The sequence below is a fragment of the Chelonoidis abingdonii genome, chromosome 3, assembly GCF_003597395.2.
Source record: "Chelonoidis abingdonii isolate Lonesome George chromosome 3, CheloAbing_2.0, whole genome shotgun sequence".
NCBI lineage: Eukaryota > Metazoa > Chordata > Testudines > Testudinidae > Chelonoidis > Chelonoidis abingdonii.
Window position 1 is genome coordinate 149078407 of NC_133771.1, and position 14243 is coordinate 149092649.

Genomic DNA, 14243 nt, shown 5'->3' on the forward strand with positions numbered 1-14243 from the left:
CCATGCAACAAACCTCGATGCCAACTCTGCCACGTATCTACACCAGCGACACCATCACTGGACCTAACCAGATCAGCCATACCCAATGCACTGGTTCATTCACTGCACAAGAGTCATCACCAATGAATGTACGCCATCTAATGCCAGCAATGCCCCTTGCTATGTACATCGCCCAAACTGGAACATCCACTACGGAAAAGGATAAATGACACAATCAGATATCAGGAATGACAATATACAAAACCTGTAGGAGAACACTCAACCTCCCTGGCCACACTATAGCAGACCTTAAGTTGGCCATCCTGCAGCAAAAAAACTCAGGACCAGACTTCAAAGAGAAACTGCTGAGCTTCAGTTCATCCTGCAATTGACACCATCAGCTCTGGACTAAACAAAGACTGTGAATGGCTTGCCAATTACAGAACCAGTTTCTCCTCCCTTGGTTTTCACACCTCTACTGCTAGAAGAGGGCCTCATCCTCCCTGATTGAACTAACCTCGTTATCCTTAGCTTGCTTGCTATCATATATATACCGGCCTGGAAATTTCCACTACCTGCGTCTGACGAAGTGGGTATTCACCCACGAAAGCTCACGCTCCAAAACGTCTGTTAGTCTATAAGGTGCCACAGGATTCTCTGCTCCTTTGGTTAAAGGCTAACCTAATAGGTGTGATCCAGCATGAATTTATGAAAGATAAACAATGTCAACTGGGATTACATTTAACAATTGGTCTAGAGAAAAGGGAGAACCACTAGATATAACTAGATTTCAGAAAGCTGTTGATAGAACTTGACATAATGGCTTATTGTATGAACTCACCAAATGTGGGTTTAGGTAACTTTTCTGCTGGGTGTAGAAGGTGGTGGGCTGCAGGTAAAGATGTGTACTCTTCATGAAAACTAGAAAGTTAAATCTGGCATGGCTGTATGTTGGGACTGATAGTTTGAAATATAGGCATGCGTACACCTCTACCCTGATATAATGCGACCCGATATAACACAAATTTGGATATAACGCAGTAAAGCAGTGCTCCGGGGGGGGGTGGGGCAGAGAGGGGAAGGAAGCGAGCGGGGCAGTGCACTCCGGCAGATCAACGCAAGTTCGATATAACACGGTAAGATTTTTTTTTGGTTCCCGAGGACAGAGTTCTATTGGGGTAGAAATGTATAACTAGAATTCTGGATACAAACATTCTGGTCCAGTGCAATAACGAAATAGGGGTGAGTGAAGATATTCAGATCTGGATCCAGATGTTAGCAGACTTCAAGGTTGTTCAGACCTGGGGTTTTAGCATGGGCCTAGCTCTAGCTGTGAAATTTATGATGATAATAAAATAAGTGGTGTATATACTTAAGACCTGGAGGGATCTCTGACAGTAGTGTGTAATGGTGGGAACTTACTGTTAAGAGAGAGCACTTTAAAAAGATGTAAGATAAAATTTTCAAAAGAGCCTAACTTGCTGAAGAGGCTAAATCTCATGGACTTCTGATGAGACCTAGGTTCTTAAATACCCCAGTAATTTTGAAGACTTTACCCCTTTTAATTTAGGACTAATTTTAGCAAAGCTTCCCTTGACTTCAGTCGGACTAGGATTTTACCCTCACATTAGTACATTATTTTTAACAGTAAATCTGAAATCAATAAACTCAATTTGGAGTAAATCAGTAAACTCGGTTTTGAGTAGTGTTTTTTAAAAACAAACAAAACACTAACTTTCTGGCTTTCTCCTAACACGAGTTAAAACATATTGTAAAGACCATTGGCTTGGCTAAGATTCACACAGTATACATTGTGTATATATTTTAGGTAACACTTAAATTTCAGAGTTACATGTAAACTACATTGGAGATGACAGATTTGTATTTATACTGTAGAACTGTTGATAATTTGTTTGTTCTGTGGCTTTTCCCCCACCCCAGCCATTGATTTAATAAATAATTTGCTTCAAGTGAAGATGAGAAAGCGTTACAGTGTTGACAAATCTCTTAGTCACCCCTGGCTACAGGTAAGAGCTATTGCCCGCCTTATTTTCTATAAAAGCAGCGTATAACTGTGTCCTTTAAGTGAATCACATTTTAAATTAAGTAGCTCAGAGGCTTTGTAAAGATTGTTTTTACTGCAACATTATGAAAATATCTTACAATGGACATCCATGAAGAAGGCAACTAGAATTAATCTAGTATGAGAGAGAACCAAGCCTCATTGACCATGCGTACCTGCTGCATCCTTCCTATCTCCCCTTCCCACCTCTAGGATTCTGCCCATCTCATTATGTGTTCCTTCCCTCTGACCTTCAGAATCTTACCTTGCCCTCTTGTTCTCTACAATACTGTTAATTTTTCTCTCTGTTTTTAGTCTTTACTGTCTATCTGGCAGTGGTGTGGAGAGTTCATTCCCTTAGTATTGCCAATTATCAACACTCAACTCCACTTGAAATACATGGCAGAGTGAGAAGCTATTTGTTCTCAAGTAGAGAATGAACGCAGAATGTATACCATGACTCATTTTAGAAGCAGCAAGATGAGGTGAAGTGTGTTTGTAGAAGGAAAGTGTTGATTCAGTTTTCACTCGGGAGCCTTTTACTTTCTGATCTCTGACAACTACATAATCTCACAATTTTGCACACAGACAAGAGAACTCTGATGGAAAACCCACTCAATTATTTGATGGAATTAGTATTTCCACTGTAAGGACAGCATTTTTACATATATCTGAAAAATGTCTGTCGTGGAATCATTACATTTTCATAAATTGTATGTAGTAATACTTAAATCTCTCTGATTTCAGTAAATTTCAACTCAGGCCCCTTTAGGTGAACCTAATCCTGTTTGTGTTTGCACCATATCTTGTTGACTGTAGTCACCTAGTCATATTAAAGTAAAAGTATTGAATTGCTAACTTGATTTTGATGACTGTTTTGCTGCCATGGGTTTCACAAACAATTCACCTTAATTTTTTTAAAGGATTATCAGACTTGGCTTGACCTTAGAGAGTTTGAAACTCGCATTGGAGAGCGTTACATTACCCATGAGAGTGATGATGCTCGCTGGGAAGAACATGCTTATGAACACAACCTTGTGTACCCCAAACATTTCATTATGGCCCCTAATCCAGATGATATGGAAGAGGACCCTTAATATTCACCATGCTAACTTCATTACAGAAGGGAGCTTCAGATAGAAACTGATGTAGATACTTTTCTGGACAGATATTGCTCTTTGCATGTTGTTCAGATGATTCAATCTACAAAACCATGAAGGATCCTGCACTGGCAGGTGGATGAGCAAAATGACCTAACAAGTTTTTCTTCATCTCTAATTTCTTGAACTATGAAATGTGATCTGGCAATGGGATAAGCAACTTGGGTAACATTTCACTAGCTGTATGGTTATGGACGATGTTACCGAGGTGTAATGCATACAGACTGAATGCATGGTGTGCATTTTCTGTGTTTTTTGTAGCCTATGCAATAACGAAACAATTTTTTTTTATGGTTTCCTAGTCCCGTATTTACTAAGCCATAGAGTACTGTTTTCTGGTATTTAGATACATCTCCACTTTCCTAGTTTGTACATTGTGGAAAGAGGCTGTAAAAAGAAATCAAAACCATAAACTTTGACCAAATCACAACAGAAAATGCTGGATTAGGACTAATTTAAAAGACTGAATGTTTGACAGGTATGCTAAAACAATTAGGGTAAAGGAACATGCTCATTTGATGCTCTTTTAAGCAGCTGAACGCTTGACTTTCTTTGCCCTGGTAGAATTGAAAGATCTTTCTCCAGATGTCTGAGATAAGATAGTAACACCGGGTTTCATATTTCTGTTGAATGCTGACAATCAAAAAGCTGTGGTAGCCCTCAACATCGTCTGTTACAATAGAGCAATAAACCACAACAGGGTGTGCATTAATATGCAAGATTGGGATGTGTCTTTGGTGTGTACCAAAGGCATTTTGTCTTAAAATCACCAAAATAATGCACAAATAGCATACACACTTTTATGTAGCATATCCTTCCACTGTGGAAAAATTAGTTTCTAGTAGGATATGCAAAATAGTAAAAAAAAAAATATAAACATTTTTCTTCTACTGATTTGAGTAACTTTGAAATACATATTTTATGTTCATTTTATGTTCCCCAGACTCAGCCTGTCTGCAGTAGTTTGTGGCCTGATAGCTACTCTCGATCCTCATTTTCTATTGAACAAACTAAATTAGGAGTCCTGTTGAAAAAATCAAAATTGAGCATGAGTTAAAGGGGCTGTTGCACCACAAACTGTTGCCAACAGGGCAGCTGGATTCATGAACTAACAGGAGGAAGAGGCATTGCCTCCTATTTCAGCCTTCCAGTCTTAAACCTGCAATTCCACCCCTTCCCCACTTCCTAAACTTTACAGATTATGAAACTGAATTAGGCGTTCTAAAACAACTCTTAATTCAGCTTCTTAATAGAAACTTCCATTTAAACATACCCTGCCTCATCTTGAGAACTGTGGCCAAATGGAGAGGGAAGCAGAAGTTTCCTTCTGAAGTGATAGTGCAGGAAGATAGTTTGGCAGTTAAAGTCGGCCATGTTTCAAGAAGAAGGCCTTATGTCTGCTATATTAAATCGAGGCCTCCATTTACTTAAAGTTGTGAGTTTCTGATGAAATTTCAGCCATGTATTATTGGGAGTTGATGCAAGGCTGTGCATCTCCCAGATAGGTCTAACTTGCTAATAACTTGGCTTTGGGTAGTGTCCTTATGTTTTTTTTAAAATGTAAATATTGTAGGTTTCAGCTGCAAAGGTAATTGAAGCCTTTGGGGTCTCCTTACTCTTCTAGGTGAGGTAACGTTTTTGTAGGCTGACTAAAATATTTTTAATTGTAATTCTCAAAATCAGGGTGGGTGAGTAGACTTTTGAGCCCGGATTGATGCATTTTCATGAAGATTTTTCATGATTGCTTCAGAGTTGTCAGCTGCTCTTAGATATATAAGTGAACTGGCAGTGAAGTTGGGTGGAAACTGCCTAAATATATCTGAGGGAAGAACAGGACCCATAATCGACTCTCTTTCTGCTTGCTTAGCTGCTGCATTTTATAGGTATCTAGGCTGTTAGCAACTAAAAACTTAAGGCCAGGTTCTGTACTATACCTTGGCCAGCAGGAAATACAAGATGCCATCTTTGCACATCTGGGATACTAGCCTACTCCTGGGACTGCTCTAATGTTTGGCAGAATCCCTCCAACCACCAATGTCAAAGCCTTCTGGCCATTCCACCCTGATGCACTCTTGCCTTGCCATGCCCCTAATCTGAGATTTATGCAGGGGGTTGGCATAGAGCTGCCCATACCACTCCTGCATTCGGGGACTTCTCCAGGGGATTGTCCTTTCCCTTTTATGGTGCTGGAAGAGTATAAAGGAATTGTAGTAGCAGACAGAATCTGCCCTCTTAACCTTGCAGCCTCACTGAGGGGAGATTTCAGCACTGGTCCCTCCACAGAAAGTACTGAAACAGCTTGTATGCTAATTCAATTGTAGTTTTAACTTTTGAAGTATCATAGAATATCAGGGTTGGAAGGGACATCAGGAGGTCATCTACTCCAACCCCCTGCTCAAAGCAGGATCAATCCCCAGACAGATTTTTACCCCTGTTCCCTAAATGGCCCCCTCAAGGATTGAACTCACAACCATGGGCTTAGCAGGTCAATGCTCAAACCACTGAACTATCCCTCATAGCCTGATCACCTGTGAAATCATTGGCTTAGTGTTGGCCTAATTTCCTGTAAAGTTTGTCACATCCAGGCTTGGAGAGGGAAGTGACACTTTTGCTTCTAGCTGCCATAATTTCTCTAGCACCTCTGAAATATGGGTACCGGGCCTCTTATGGCTGTAATGCTTCAGACATGGTTGGACTTTCAAACATTTCTGAGTTGAGGCATTTCAGGACTTCTGTTTGCCAGAAGCTGGGAATGGATCACTTGATGATTACCTGTTCTATTAATTCCCTCTGGGGCACCTGGCATTGGCCACTGTCAGAAGACAGGATATTGGGCTAGATGGACCCTTGGTTTGACCTAGTATGGCCGTTCTTATGTTTTTAGGATTGGAGGAGAGGGTTGTATCCATGGAATGAAGAGGCCTAACTGTCCTCCCTCCACCCCCTGTGAAGTCTGTTTCTATTTCAACACACAAAATAAGACCTATTCAGTATTCTCAATTTAGGTTTAAAAACAAAATGAGAATTGAAATTGACTTTGGAGCACAATGCCATTTGGACTCCTGGGGTTAGAAGCAGGTAGTGGAAGTTGATTTCCCCTCCCTCAATACACTGGAAATATTCTTATTCAAATTAGAAGTAAAAGTGTGCTCCAAATTTGTTGCCCTTTTGTCTAATCCTTCTACAACGAATTCCATAGAAGTAAGATATGTTTAAAAACCTCACCCATGATTTTAAAACTAATGAATTTTAGAATTAAGTAGCCATATTCTAATAGCAATAAATTAAGCATGTGCATTCCTGGATCACTGATACACTATTAAGATGAGTCAACTACTTCAAGCCTCAGAACACCTATGGCACGGGCCAGTACTGTAGCAATACACACCCTGTTGTGGCTTGAAGCTTAAGATTAAAAATAACTGGAACATTTGTATTACTCTGATAGTTATCACACACATTTTACAAGCCCTGAAATGAATTGCACAGCTTGCACTCTAACTTTTTTAATGAAAGCCTAAAACCTTTTCTATTAAATTTTAAGCTTTAAGTCACGGACTAAGAACCTGGAGTTATAATAATAATCAGTTGCTCCAATGCTACGTAATCATTAACCTGTTTTGAATTAAGAAGTTGCATTCACGCAAGAAATAGTGCTTTGTTGATGCTAGAAAAAGCTCAAGTAAAATTTGTAGCCTCAAAACAACACTGTCAAGTACTTTTTATATTTTTATACATCCCATTGTTTGTAAATATCCTCTAAGCTTGAAAATAAAATTTATTTCCCTATCAGATTTGTTGTCCGCCAGTTACATGGATTCTCTTCCTTCCCCTGTGTTAAAATGTCCTTGAAAACAACTTGTTTGTGTGCTGGGATCACTGATGTGAGCACGGCTGCTGCCAAGAGTGTCCTGCCCCCTCTCCCTAGATCTTTCAAAATGATTAACAGAATTACTGACAAGGAGTGCTGGGTTTTAAACAAATATACATGTTTAGAATCCACAGGACATTCCCCAAATGTCTTATTACATCAAACAATGTTAATGTAGGTCAAGTATGATATCTCTTGATAGTATCTCTTAATAGCCAAAGTTGTTACGCAATTTTACTTTCACCTTCTAGAACTGTCATAGTTCAGCTACCTCTTGTTCACCTAGTCATTCCTCGTTTGTGTTTAAATTCTTACAGAATAGGCAGTAACAGTGTAAGCCCTAAAATAGTGTCAAAAGGAAAATAAACATACCAAGGTGTATTCCGTTGCAGCATGAATGTAACTTTACTGTTAAAAGTATACCCAGAATGTAGCAAGCAGTAAGAAAATGTGGCCAAATGAATACTATTTACTGGCTGTACAATGTAAACCTTTTATGGTAAAGTGATTTATTCACCTAACCCTTTGTTGCAGTTGATACCACCTACATAGATACATGGGTGCCTTAGAAGGCAACATTTTCATTCTGCCCTGGACCAGCTGCTCTGAGAAAATTCCAACCATAGAAGTGTGTCAGCTTTCTCCCAGGAAAGGAGAAGTGAGACTCCTGGGGGGACTGTAGTAATTAACCTTTTTTGTCCACTACGTCAGTGGTGCTCAACCTTATTACACAGGAGGGCCATCTAACCCTACACACAACCTTGGGTGGGTCAAAGTATTCAACATATTTCAATAAGATTTACAGTCACCTCTATTGATTTGTATTTAAGTTCTGCTTGTTTCACGAATATTTAGACAATACTGTACATAGAAACAACCTATTTAAAAACAAGAAATCATTAGTGTTATGTTTACATCATTTTAGTTTACACTGCATTGGCTGTCAGTATTGTGTTGAAGCAGGCCCCAGGTCTTAGGAAATGCTCTGGTGGGCTGTTGGGCACCCCTGCAGTCCGTGATTGTGGCTGTACGTCAACTAATAAGTACAGTAAAACCTGATTTCACAGGTATGTCATTCACAATCTAAGTGTTAAAAGTAAAAATCCACTGGAACAGTTTGCTCTCATTTACTGTGTATACCTTTCTGCTGAAATTTGTTCAGTTTGATGTTAGCTTATACACAGGTCATTCTAGTCAATTACAGTAGCCCAGTTATCCACAACAGATAATCATATAGATTTATCACTGCAGCCTGTTTGAGGTGTAATGGAGGGCTGAAGTTAAGAGGGGTGTAACCAGGGAAATCATTGAGAATCTGGGGAGAAATCTTTCAGCCTTCGATTCTGCCTCAGGTTCCAAGGAAACCACAGGTATATTCCTAAGATGAAGGCACAAAGAAGCTGTCTGGGGAAATAGCAGGCCAGAACAAGGGTACATTTCCAATGCTTGTACATCAGCACAAAGACAGTGCATAACCCGGTTAAATAAATCCTGGTTGCATACAGACAAGTGATCGATTACAAGAAAAGTTTATTTTCTTGAAGTCTATGCATTTTATAGTTTTACATATTTATTTTCCTTACTGTGACTTTAATAGTTGCTGGCAGGCTCCCATCAATTATACAGTATCTAATCTTTGGCTTTACTTCCAGACAAGTTCACCAAATCCAGCAACAGTTGCAGAAAGAGATTTTGAGTGTCGTAGATTCACTTTCTGATCAGAATGTGCAAGTCTCTGATGAGGCAGCAGGGCAAAAAAATGAAAGCGGTCTCCCATTTTCTTAGGATTCATTAACATGTCATAGCCTTGAAGCAAGTGTTTGTGCATTGCCTTGTCACTTGAATTTTGCAATAGCACCTGCAAGAAACAGTGTTCATTATACCTTTACTCCTGTTCCTCCTCTCCCACAAATAACCCTTCTACACTAGGAAGATCAGGAGACCAGAATCTGTGTATAACTGGTGAGATCCAAATGGGCCTTATACTGAATGGCATATAAAATATAAAACACCATTGATTGCAGATCATAATTAAAAATTAAATTTTAATAAAACTTGCAACCAAGTGACAGTAGATAGAAACAAGAAGGTTTTTACATAAAACCTACTTTTAATGAATGCTCATTGTAGCAGAAGCACAGAATCATATGCTTGAGAGGTCATCTAGTCCAGTCCCCTGCACTCATGGCAGGGCTAAGTATTATCTAGACCAAGGGTAGGCAACCTATGGCACGGGTGCTGAAAGCGGCACGAAAGCTGATTTTCAGTGGCACTCACACTGCCCTGGTCCTGGCCGCCAGTCAGGAGGGCTCTGCATTTTAATTTAATTTTAAGTGAAGCTTCTTAACCATTTTAAAAACCTTATTTACTCTACATACAACAATAGTTTAGTTCTATATTACAGACTTATAGAAAGAGACCTTCTAAAAATGTTAATGTGTTACTGGCACGCGAAACCTTAAATTATTGAGTGACTAAATGAAGACTCGGCACAGCACTTCTGAAAAGTTGCCGACCCCTGATCTAGACCATCCCTGACCGGTGTTTGTCCAACTTGCTCTTAAAAATCCCCAATGATGGAGATCCCACAACCTCCCTCGGCAATTTATTCCAGTGCTTAACCACTTTGACCATTAGGAAGTTTTTCCTAATGTCTAACCTAAACCGCCCTTGCTGTAATTTAAGCCCATTGCTTCTTGTCCTAGCCTCAGAGGTTAAGAACAACAATTTTTCTCCTTCCTCCTTGTAACAACCTTCTATGTACTTGAAAACTTATGTCTCCTCAGTTTTCTCTTCTCCAGACTAAACAAATCCAATGTTGTCAATCTTCCCTCATAGGTCATGTTTTCTAGACCTTTAATCATTTTTGTTGCCCTTCTCTGGACTTTCGCCAGTGTGTTGACATCTTTCCTGAAATGTGGTGGCCAGAACTGGACACAAGACTCCAGTTGCGGCCTAATCAGCACAGAGTAGAGGGGAAGAATTACTTCTCTTGTCTTGTTTACAATATTCCTGCTAAGACATCCAGAATGATGTTTGCTTTGTTTTGCAACAGTGTTACACTCTTGATTCATATTTAGCTTGTGATCCACTATGACCCCCAGATCCCTTTCCACAATCCTCCTTCCTAGAAAGTCATTTCCCATTTTAATTGTTCCTTCCTAAGTGGAGTACTTTGCGTTTGTCCAGACCATTTTTAATCCTATCCTCCAAAGCACTTGCAACCCCTCCCAGCTTGGTATCGTCCAAACTTTACAAATGTACTCTCTATGCCATTATGAGGTGTGTGTGCATGAGTAATAGTGTCTACATGCAATCACTAGACCCTACCTGCAGCCGGACATCAATGCCCATATTCTTTAAGAATTCATGTTGCTTTAGCGGTCCCAACGTGGCTACTCTTCCCTGTGTCATGGTTCGGAGATAGCTGAAGTCAACATCTGCTGTCAGATCTGCTGTCCCTGGAGCTATTAATGCATCATGAAGTTCGTGACTGCGGAAACTCTGAAAAATGAAGTTACAAGCTAACTTAAGCCAGTGCAAACGTAGGTGGCAGTCTGTCTTTAGGCCAAAAGTACCAGAAGGAATAAGACCTGACAGGCAAATTATGTGTTAAGTTTACTTTCTCCAGTTGCATAAACAAAAACTCACTGATGATAGAATCAAGGGCCCCCCATATTTATTTAGAGCCCAATTCTGCAACTTCTACTTGTGTAAATAGCCCTTCACAAAAGTAGTTTCTCTGACTGCTTCATAGTAAGGAGGTTAATAGCTTTTAGTCATAGAAATTCACCCAAGGAAGACCTTTCAGAACTTTGGCTACTTTCTATAGTCATGGATCTACTTATGCAGTAAGGAGTGAAAGATAACTGAGCATTTCAACTATCAAACTTACCCTGAAAGTGTCAGTCTTATTTCCATTGTGACCATAATCAGCAATCAGTGCAGCTCCCCCATCCTCTTGAATACGACAGGCAAGTCTCTGAATGAGGATGCCAGCATCAGGACATACTTCCACATGATCTCTTACTTCTTTACTCTAATGCAGGATGTAAGGATTAAATGCATAAATCAGCACACAAAGTAACGAGCTGATTTGGAGCAAAAAAAAAAAATTTTAGTTCCTCTGTCTTGTACCTGTTTTCAGATTGTTTTGTCATACATGGATCATACCCCATATTCATCTGCTCTAGGTTACCCTAGCAGTTTCTTGAGCTGGTTTTGGCCAATACTTTCTTCAGTTAATAATTTATATGGGAAGTGTATTGTGATGATAGAGAAGTAGTGGAAAAAACCCACTGTAATTCAACTTCCCCATCTACCCGCCCCAGAGTGTTACGAGGAAAATTCTCCAGTGAAAATGAATACTAGCATCAGATTGTCATTACTATGCCATTCTAACTGGAGGCTGAAAATACTACTTCAGCTATCTCTCTCTCAAAGGACCTCCTCAGACGAAATGTCTCGCCTTATGGTCTTAATCCAAAAATATTTTTGTAAGTAGTTTTAAGTTGGAAGTTTTGCTTCACTCAGAAAATGTAGCTTTGTTTTTAAAAGCTGACCCTAGTTTAGAAAAACGCAGTTATCACTTAAATATTGTAAGGGGCATATCTAACCCCATTTCAGCAGAACACTGAAGCATACTGTTGCACCTCTGAATTTAATGATTCAAGACTGTCAAATAACAGGATCAAATGGAATTTAATCAAAGATTATTTATTAATCAGATTACTACAGCACTATGCAATACATAATACAGAACGAAGAGATACATTATTACCCTTGGCATAAAGTAAAGAGTTGGCCTCTGCCTCTTTCTCCCTTCTGAAACTGGTGAGATAACAGTAGTTTTGCATTCTCCAACCTATTTTTCATAAGGTGTGAGACAAAGAAACCCATTTTGTGTATGGAAAAATACTTTCCCCATGATTGATTTTGCCATATGTTAAGGTTTTCAGTTATTGTATCTTTGTTACAAGACTGATAAGCAAAAACAGAATTCTTATCTGATCATTATTTCTAGCAGCTAGGACAACCAGCCATTGCCAAAAACATCTTTTAATTGACCTCTGTTTCATCATTGCAGAAAGCATCTGCAATAACAGTTGTTCCTATCAATCAAGCAATCCTTCTTATATTCTGTAGACACTTTTGGTAATTTGAGGGGCTCTCTTTCCTGGACATCTATTTTCCCAGAGACTTGGAGGGGCCAGGATGGATTATAGTCTAATGGTCAATCATAAGAAATTGCTGAATATGGTCACTCACAGGTTATGGACTAACATTCTAAACTTAATATTCAAATACACACTCAGTACCGTAAAGACTGAGAGAATAGTTAACATGTAAATGAAATTAATATTCAAAGGAGGACTTACAGGATTAATATGTACTGGCAAGTACCACCAACATGCTTAAAAGCTTTGCTGAATCAGAGCCAGTGACAGGGAGGGATGGTTTTGGGGGTAACATGCTAGCCTGGGCCTCAAAGTTTGGTTTCAAGTGCCGGCTCTGCCAAAGATTTCCTGTTTAGCATTTTGTGTCCCTCTGCCTCAGATCCCCATCTGTAAACTGATACTTTGTCTATTTAGGCCCCAGCTCCGCAAAGACTGGTGCATGTGTTCAACTCTATGCCCTACGTGTAGTCCAATTGAACCCCACTCAGAGTGCATAAAGTTAAGCACCTCCAAGACTTGTCAGGATCAGGACCTGATAGTGTAAGCTCTCTAGGGCAGGAATTGTCTTTTAGGAGGTGTATGTGCAGCACTTCACAGAAGGGGGCCAAGAGCTACTGTAATGAAAACCAAACAACACAATGCATTAGAGTTATTGCTACTAACTTCACAAAGACGTACCAGCTTAAACATTCACATGAGCAAACCCTTTTTTGCAAGCACCGTCACAGCCAGCATTACATTTGGAAAAGGAGAAGTAGGTTGAGGGTAAGGTTTTGTAACTATTAAATGCTCCTACTTATTACTCATGAGGAGCAACGCTCAACATTTTTCCTGAAACAATAAAACTTAAAACTGTGCAGTGATTTATATGAGGCTAACACACTCACCCGGTGATACAGTATGAAGTAGTAGATTCTCAGATGAAGATGTTCTGGAAATCACAGAAATAACTGAAGAGCCAATAATAACCAGATGCTTGAAAGAGTAGGGCAGTGCTAATCTGATGTAATTCAGGTAGACACAATCGTACCTGTATGAAGTGTTCTGTAGCAGGCGTGGTAGATGGTGCCAGAACAAACCGCAGTTGGTCAGGAGCTTCTGGATCTATATCAATCAACATTTCACGCCATCCTTTTTCTGTTCTCTATTTAATAAACCACAAATATTTATTTGATGTTCCAAACTGTAGTCCATCAGAACTCATTAGCCTATGTATCTATTAGATTTAACTAAAGATTTATCAAAACACAGAGATGCTTATATATTTTTATAACCATATCAAATGTACATTGGACCAAAACCCACAGCCAACTGCCTTTAGGGGAAGCCTGGGAAATTGGTCTGGTAGAATGCTCTGAAGGTCAATGAATGCAGGCTTAAGTACATCCATGAAGGAGTAAGTTTAAGAGTTGGCATGTTATTGCCAAATTCATATAAAACACCCAGCTCCAGAATTTTATTCAAGTGATCTAAGCAACCTATTCCCATAAGAATCTGGAAAGATTTAAGTTTCTCCTAAAACCTTAGAAGTCTTTTTTTATTTGTTCAATAAAACATACATGCAACATAGTATCTTTTCAATCTAATTTTTCTTCAATTACAATTTAATATATATTTCTGTAAGCGGTGGGGTTAGTAAACAAGCCCCAGTCTGGCTTGGTAATGGGTTTTATTCTTCCATATACACCGCTACCTAGATATAACACAAATTTGGCTATAACGCGGTAAAGCCGTGCTCCGGGGGAGGCGGGGCTGCGCACTCCCGTGGATCAAAGAAAGTTCAATAAAATACAATTTCACCTATAACACGGTAAGATTTTTTGGCTCCCAAGGACAGTGTTATATTGAGTTAGAGATGTACCACACATCTCAAACAGAAAGTCACATACAATGGGCTTCTAGATGTACCTGAAATTTATGTATTGGCAAGGCATCAAAAAATTCATGTGCTAAATAAAAGCTGGTACCTGTTTAAAAAAAAAAAAAAAAAAAAA

At 39.3% G+C, this 14243-nt stretch overlaps 2 protein-coding genes across 4 annotated transcripts in view; one reads left to right on the top strand and one right to left on the bottom strand.

Moving 5' to 3' along the window:
* The window catches only part of PRKD3 (protein kinase D3), an 89495-nt gene extending 82502 nt beyond the window's left edge, over window positions 1-6993 (top strand). For both annotated transcript variants that reach the window (XM_032805169.2, XM_032805168.2), the window contains 2 exons: window positions 1921-2006; window positions 2965-6993. In XM_032805169.2, coding sequence (XP_032661060.1) covers window positions 1921-2006; window positions 2965-3138 — 260 coding nt within the window. In that variant the 3' untranslated portion in view covers window positions 3139-6993. The remainder of the gene's footprint in view (window positions 1-1920; window positions 2007-2964) is intronic.
* Window positions 6994-7453: 460 nt separating this feature from the next.
* NDUFAF7 (NADH:ubiquinone oxidoreductase complex assembly factor 7) overlaps window positions 7454-14243 on the bottom strand; it is a 13350-nt gene continuing 6560 nt past the window's right edge. For both annotated transcript variants that reach the window (XM_032805171.2, XM_032805170.2), the window contains exons 6-10: window positions 14158-14216; window positions 13280-13393; window positions 10968-11111; window positions 10403-10576; window positions 7454-8930 (exon numbers count right to left, since the gene is read on the bottom strand). In XM_032805171.2, the coding sequence (XP_032661062.1) occupies window positions 8715-8930; window positions 10403-10576; window positions 10968-11111; window positions 13280-13393; window positions 14158-14216 (707 nt within the window). In that variant the 3' untranslated portion in view covers window positions 7454-8714. The remainder of the gene's footprint in view (window positions 8931-10402; window positions 10577-10967; window positions 11112-13279; window positions 13394-14157; window positions 14217-14243) is intronic.